We start from the raw sequence: 7,840 nt of genomic DNA, 5'->3' as shown, positions 1-7,840 counted from the left end.
TGTCTCGAGTGTTTGCAGTTTGCAAATTCAAGGCCTTCAAGATGAAGTAAATATTTTAAGTATGTTTAATTGCAGGTTCGAGTTTATACGGTAACATCAATATCATTAGCTAGTGCATTTACGTGACCAGCAGATCCAACCGAAGCAGACAATGGATTGTTTGACCAAGTTCATCTCTGAGAAACTGTCAGCCAATTTTCCACTTATCAGTCTTCGATATAGTTCAACGCTTCAGGTTCAACCTGACTGCCTGGGACAAAGCTCTGGACTTAACTCTCCATACTTGATCTTGCTGCCCTCTGCATTGCCATTTGTTATGATATGTCATAGCATTCTTTATTTTACTTTATTCTTTTGGTGTAGTGCTTTTCTATGAACCTAAAATCTGAGATACCGCGCTTTCTCAGCCTGCTGCACTATTTCGAAACTGCAGTGGTATGTAAGTAGAACAGAGTGTTGTACATGTTCTGCGGTTCTTCCTAGTACTCTTGTACCATCTACAATATGTGCCTGAGAAAAACTAGTACTGTGATACTTCCACAATCAAGCAAGATCCCCCTCGTAGGTTTCCAAACGGACATGGAATAGGAAAAACATAGGGTCTCTGGATGTCATGGCATGTTGAATAAAATGGCAATTGGAAGCACATGAACATGCAACAGAAGTTATTTGGCTGCACTACAGGAAGGACACACGGACCGTTTTTCAAGGATTAAGTGCTTGCCATAGTGCTAGTAGAAACAAACAAACAAAGGAAAATTTCTATGATTTCACCTTTGGAATTGCATGCCAAGTACTCCACAGGAAAATCCTATGGTTACCACCCATACAAGTCAAACAAGCCCTATAGGAAAAATTCCTAAGGAATAGGATTCTCTAAAATTCATACTATATTCGTTTTTTCTCAAATATGCACCTAAGTGCGCATTATTTTCTATTAGAAATATTGAATGCTCCATTCATTTGAATCAAGAGATGTTAAATATTTGGCAAAACAATACTCTTACCCAACTCATCATTAAATGTTATTCTACTTATCTGATATGCTCAAGTGCAGGATATTTGGGATTCAATACAGAACAATGAATACTTCTCCTTTGAAGGATTGGTGGAAGTTTTCAAGCAGGTAATTTTCCATCAGTATATTTCCTTTTTATATGCCGATCAAGTATTTGAAGTTGAGCTTTCAATTTTACACAGCTACGATACTACAAGACCCCAGATATAGAAACACCAAGTTACCTCGTTCTGAAAAAGACTGCAAATTATGAGGTATTATTTCGTTGTGTATACTTTATGAAGAACCCAGTTCATTGCAGATTTGGATTAGCAACACTGCTATGGCATCATAATCCATCATTCATATTAAGTCACAGCATTGAAAAGTTTCCCAGTTATATTATGTGACTTATGTTCATTATCAATCTTGCCAATATGATCTCATGTAGTAGGACACAGCTAATTTGTAAATATTGCATCTTAACAGATTTTGTTGAGGTAAACTATGGGTATGAATATCTTTTGCAGGTCAGGAAGTATCCACCATTTTCAGTAGCAGAAGCGAAAGGAGAAAAACTAACAGGATCATCAGGTTTTAATAATATTACTGGGTGAGTTATTTTTTTAATCATTACTATATATATTTAACACCATGTATTGTAATGCTGAAAGGGCCTGTATCTGTAGGTATATATTTGGCAAGAATGCTTCATCTGAAAAGATTGCAATGACTACACCTGTCTTCACTCAGGCTTCTGATGACAAACTCTCAGATGTGTCCATACAGATAGCTCTGCCAATGAACAAAGACTTGAACAGGTATCTTGTGCAATGTGTCAGTGCAACTACTGACGACCTGGACATCTGCTCATAGATAGACGAAATAGTAATTCTGTAGTAATTTCTATGGCTTTACTTCTATTGCCAATAATAGTCTTGTTCAATCAGTTTACCAGCTCCAAATACAGAAGCGGTTACCTTGCGAAAGGTTGAAGGAGGCATTGCTGCAGTGAAAAAATTCAGTGGGCGAATAGAAGAGGAAATTGTGACCAAGAAAGAGAAGGGGCTACGCTCCCAGCTACTCAAAGATGGGTTGAAGCCTCAACAAGGCTGTATGCTTGCACGTTACAATGATCCTAGCACAAAGGACTTTGTGAAGGTGTGTTTCCTTCTTCTGTACCTTTTTAGTTAAGCTGAGGTCTGAAACCTTTTACATATCAATTAGGAGATCAAGTGTAGCAAATTGCATGCTTTATCCAATCTTTCCTAAATGCTGAACTTTCTGAGAAGATGCCACCATCTTTTAGTTGTACTTTCAATCATGACTGAAACACTTCTTTTCTTTTTTAACCTCATTACTGAAACTCTGTTTGTTTTCGATGATCCAAAGAGGAACGAGGTGCTTATATGGCTAAACGATTTCACACTGGAGTAGTAGTCTTCACCCTTCACTCTTCACTGTAAATCGTACAGCATATTTCTGCAACATCAGACACTGTATGTTGGAGCTTCCAGAGCATCATAGAAAGGTAAATTTGTTCTTCGCAAACCATTAACCAGATTCTGTTGCCTTAAAATACACTTTAGTTAATTGAAACTGAATATTTCTTACATGTACAAGCTCAAATAATACTATAAAATAATTCTAAAATAATACTGTAAAATATTAAAATTTATATCCCTGATCGAATATTTAAATGTATACTGCAACATGATTGGTAGCTGAACAGTCATCATGCACTCATGTCTCTTTGCTCCAGCAGCACCGCATATTTCTTGTTTCTTCCTTCTCACTTAGCTTTTGCCATTTTGTTGTGGGTGCCATTGCAGATTACGAGCAGATGCAATCGATGTATAGAAGATGTAAATTCCAAAAGGTAAAATAGGCCAGATACTAAAAATGTACTCCCTCTGTACCAAAATACTTGTAGTTGGGGGAAATTAGACTAGTTTCCTCCAACTACAAGTATTTTGATACAGTGGGAGTAGGTCATATGATTCTGTTTGTACGCCAAACCAGAGTTGAATGAGGAAATATTTTAGGATAATATGTAAGAAGCTCTATACATCTGTGCTACTATTTTCTTCTCGGGGTTCTACAACTGAGGTATTAGACTGGCTATTGTATTCTGGGTCCACCGATCTGTTATGGGCCAAAATTCTCCCAAGATAACCTGAACCCAAAACCAAATGCAGTCTCAAGTCTAACCAGAATATAGCACTTGGTTCATTCAACTCAGGTGATTAATTGTACTAGCGACGCACAGTTGGAAAGTATGCGCAACAAACTGTTCCTTTTCTAGGTGAAAATACAGACACAATTCCTTTGTTTCAGCTCTGACTGATCACCAAACTCATTGTCCAAACCTGATCAATCAATGATTGGTCCATGCAAGTCCACAAGTGCATTTAGATCCAGTCTGTGCTCAACAGACGCAAGAGGCGCCAAATTAAGGTCGGTTGGTCCGTATCTTCGTTAAGCTGTCCTGGCATGCATTCTATTAGTAGTGGTTGGTGAGGCCTAACGATGTCTCTAGAATCATTCATGATTCATTTGCTGCTTAACCAAAGGGTTTCAGAAAACCTGAGGGGTATGGCTGGACGGATCTGGGGTTTAAGAGAACCTTGATCATACTTCAGTTTGATACTTAAAGCTAGAGATCACCACTTGATAGTGGAGTACAGCCAAGTCATAGCCAATCTTATATCTTGGATAGAAAATATGAGCGGACAACATGGTCCACATTAATTGGTGAGTACCATAAAAGAGCTCTGTTATAAACTATTAAGAGGAAGGGTATACCTGAATAATCATATAGCCTACTTCATATACTTCTCTTCTCCAAACAATGGTCAGTTGTGGAAAAGAAGTTTCTAGAAGATGTGATAAATGGTAAGATGGGAAGGGAATCTAAAGATAACTTTTTCATTGTTAATATAGATTATTTTTTCAGTTTATTCTTAAAAAATAATTGGACAAAATGAGAGGAAGAAAACAAACTTGTACTTTTTTTTTGGAAATGGAGGTATACCCCCGGCCTCTGCATCATGATGATGCATGCGGCCCTCTTATTAAAAATCCAGAAAGTATCAACGTAAAGGTCTTACAGCTCGCAAACGGAGCAAAACAAAGTACATCAACCGGAAAATTACAAGCGGACAAAGACAACCGAAACGGTAATAATAAGGATAAGCTCTCTATAGACTCCTATCCTGTTATGTGAACGCCATCCGAACGGTTGAATATAACCCGAGCCACCATCTCCCATTGGTTGCACCCAGTAACCAAAGGCTCCCTAGAGTCCATAGGAGTGAGTAAGGACCACTTACGGATCCAAGCTGTAGCTCTGAAAATAACCTGCAAAAAAGTTAAGTTGTGTTGTCTGTTAAAAATCATATCATTTCTGCAGTTCCATATAGCCCATAATAACGCACATATTCCAATCCGAATCCGAGCTGTCGTGATCTGTTCAACCCCAGCTAACCACGTCCCAAACAAAGACGCAATATCTATTGGAGGATTGATATTAAAGGCTATATGAATCGTTCTCCAAAGTAACTTGGCAAGTGGGCATTGAAGGAATAGATGTTGTATTGTCTCATCCTGAGCACAAAAACAACACCGCGAATTGCCAACCCATCGCCTCTTAAGAAGGTTGTCCTTTGTGAGTATTACTTGATTGTGTACAAACCACATAAAATTTTTAATCCGCAAAGGAACCTTAACCTTCCATATATGTAGTGACCTTGAGAGGGGGCCAGAATTAATCAGATCCTGATGAAAAGATTTCACCGTAAATATCCCATTTTTAGTTAACTTCCATTGTGTTGAGTCCGGCATATCGGAGAGTCGAACTTCAATCAATCTCCGAACCAAGTGCATCCAAGTTGTCCATCTCTCATCCACTAACGTACGTCTGAACTGGATGTTCAAGGGAATAGTTTGAAGGACGATACCTACGTAATCCTCCTTACGGTGCACAATATTGTAGAGGGTGGGATATTGTAAGGCCATAGGCGTCTCTCCTAACCACGTATCCTCCCAAAATCTTGTTGACATCCCGTTGCCAACCAAAAATTTGACCCTACGAAAGAACATATCCTTCGTTCTCATAAGTCCCTTCCAGAACGGCAAATCAGTCAGTCTGATGGTAACCTGGGCTAGCGTTTTCGAGTGCAAATACTTATTGCGCAGGATTTGAGACCACATGCCCTCCGGCTCTATCTCTAACCTGTACAACCATTTGCTCATAAGACATTTATTCTTAATTTCCAAGTTCTAAATACCGAGGCCCCCTTGGTCTTTAGGTCGACAAAGGATATCCCATCGCGCGAGACGGTATTTCCTCTTGGCCTCATCAGATTGCCAAAAGAAGCGAGATCTAAAGAAATCAAGTCGCTTTCGGACCCCTTTCGGAATTTTGAAGAACGAAAGTAAAAACATTGGCATGCTAGTCAATACTGAGTTAATCAAAACTAGCCGACCTCCGTATGACATCAGCTTGCCTTTCCAGCAACTGAGTTTTTTTTTCAATTCGTTCTTCAATACATTTCCATTCTTTATTGGATAGTTTACGATGATGAATCGGAATACCCAAGTAGCTGAACGGTAAGGCACCTAATTCGCATCCAAACAATTGTCTGTATGTATGTTCCTCGTCTTTGGCCTTCCCAAAACAGAACACCTCACTCTTATGAAAATTAATTTTTAAGCCAGACAATTGTTCGAATAGACACAAGATAAGTTTCATGTTACGTGCCTTAGCCATGTCATGTTCCATGAACAGAATAGTGTCATCAGCATATTGTAGAATGGACACCCCTCCATCAACTAGATGAGGAACTAGACCCTCTACATGGCCATGCTGCTTGGCTCTGCCAATAATGACAGCCAACATATCTGCCACAATATTGAACAGAAGAGGTGACATGGAATCCCCTTATCGCAACCCCTTATGCGTTTGGAAGTAGTGACTGATGTCATCGTTCACCTTAATTCCGACACTACCTTTCTGGACTTGAGTATCCACTTGGTTCCTCCAGGTTTCACTAAAACCTTTCATGCGCATTGCCTGCTGAAGAAAAGGCCATTTGACTTTATCATAAGCCTTCTCGAAATCCACTTTGAAGATAACCCCGTCTAGTTTCTTCGAGTGAATCTAATGGAGTGTTTCATGTAAGACGACCACTCCTTCTAGTATGTGTCGTCCCGGCATGAAAGCTGTCTGACTAGGTTGAACCACTGAGTGAGCAATTTGTGTCAATCTATTGGTTCCTACCTTTGTGAAAATTTTAAAACTCACATTCAGCAGGCAAATGGGTCAGAATTGTTTGATCCGAACCGCCTCATTCTTCTTAGGTAACAACGTTATCATACCAAAGTTGAGGTGAAATAACTCCAAATGGCCCTCGAAAAAATCATGAAACATAGGCATAAGATCATCTTTAATGATATGCCAACATTTCTTATAGAATTCAGCTGGAAACCCATCTGGTCCCGGTGCTTTATTCGGCTTCATTTGGGTATGGCCAGATGAACTTCTTTTTCAGTAAACGGTGCAGAGAGAACATCATTCTCTGCTGCCTGTAATTGAGGGATATCATCAATAACAGATTCATCAAGAGACACCGTAGATGTATTCGGGGGTCCAAATAGGCTTTTATAATAGTTGGAAATATACGCTTTCAGATTTTCATGCCCCACTATTGTCCCCTCGTCCTGTTCAAGCTGTATAATCTTCTTCTTCCTATGTTTACCATTTGCAACCATATGGAAGAATTGTGTGTTGTCATCCCCTTGGACAACCTTAAGCGTTTTCGCACGCAACGCCCACTTGAGCTCCTCCTCCCTCAGGAGAGCACGTAGGCCTTGCTCAGCCTCAGACTTAGATTGATGCTCATTAACAGAAAGGAGAGTGGTTTCAGCCTTTACATCTAGTGCCTCAATGAGTTGAGTTAGACGCTCTTTTTTTTGTTTATAAATCCCACTCTCATTTCTGGCCCATCCTCTCAGAAATTGTCGGAGGTGTCTAATCTTATTCTGCCATCTCTCGACATGTGATCTTCCCGTAACCGGCTTAGCCCATTCGCGTGCAATCATCTCCATAAATCCTTCTCGCTCAAACCAGCTTTGCTCGAAGGAGAAGATATTTTTATTTGCAACATGGGTAGCCTCGCCCGAATCTTAAAAGAGTGGTGTATGATCCGAGATCGCTCTCTGCATCGCATGAACCGACACCAACGGATATTTTTGTTCCCACTCCACACTAGCAAGTACCCTATCCAGCTTTTCATAGGTCGGAACAGGTAACGAGTTGGCCCATGTAAATTGTCTACCGGTGAGCTCAATTTCTCTCAAATTGAGGCTCTCGATAATCATGTTAAACAGCATAGACCAACGCCCATCGAAATTGTCATTATTCTTTTCTTCTCTCCTCCGAATGATATTAAAATTCCCCCTACTAGTAGTGGCAGATTTTCATCTCCACACATCCGCACTAGATCGGCCAGATAATCAGGTTTAAATTCAGGTTGTGCTGCCCCATATACCGCAACTAGCGACCATCGGAATCCATCCAATTTTGATCTTTCTCTGAATTTAACCGAAAAGTCTCCCTGAACCACATTAAGCACCTCTAACGTCTCACACCGCACTCCTAGTAAAATCCCGCCGGATCTTCCTCTAGGAGGTAGAATGTGCCAGTCAAAGGCGATACCACTGGAGAGGGTTTGAAGGAATTGGGATGTGAAATTATCTCGTCCAGTTTCCAAAAGTGCAATGAAATCTAAGTGATGTTCTAACGTTGTCTCTGCTAAGAATCTTTGTTTAGCGAAGTCTGCT

General features: G+C 40.1%; 1 protein-coding gene across 1 annotated transcript in view; it reads left to right on the top strand.

Moving 5' to 3' along the window:
• Nucleotides 1-3,135, top strand: part of LOC119337812 — a 5,163-nt gene extending 2,028 nt beyond the window's left edge. The window contains exons 3-9 of the mRNA XM_037610030.1: nucleotides 1,058-1,126; nucleotides 1,201-1,272; nucleotides 1,528-1,610; nucleotides 1,687-1,818; nucleotides 1,948-2,158; nucleotides 2,390-2,528; nucleotides 2,830-3,135. Coding sequence (XP_037465927.1) covers nucleotides 1,058-1,126; nucleotides 1,201-1,272; nucleotides 1,528-1,610; nucleotides 1,687-1,818; nucleotides 1,948-2,158; nucleotides 2,390-2,434 — 612 coding nt within the window. The 3' untranslated portion in view covers nucleotides 2,435-2,528; nucleotides 2,830-3,135. The remainder of the gene's footprint in view (nucleotides 1-1,057; nucleotides 1,127-1,200; nucleotides 1,273-1,527; nucleotides 1,611-1,686; nucleotides 1,819-1,947; nucleotides 2,159-2,389; nucleotides 2,529-2,829) is intronic.
• Nucleotides 3,136-7,840: the final 4,705 nt, after the last annotated feature.

This window comes from Triticum dicoccoides, chromosome 7B (genome assembly GCF_002162155.2).
Source record: "Triticum dicoccoides isolate Atlit2015 ecotype Zavitan chromosome 7B, WEW_v2.0, whole genome shotgun sequence".
Lineage (NCBI taxonomy): Eukaryota > Viridiplantae > Streptophyta > Magnoliopsida > Poales > Poaceae > Triticum > Triticum dicoccoides.
Note: the sequence above shows the minus strand (reverse complement) of the source record. Positions and strands in the feature narration are given on the sequence as shown.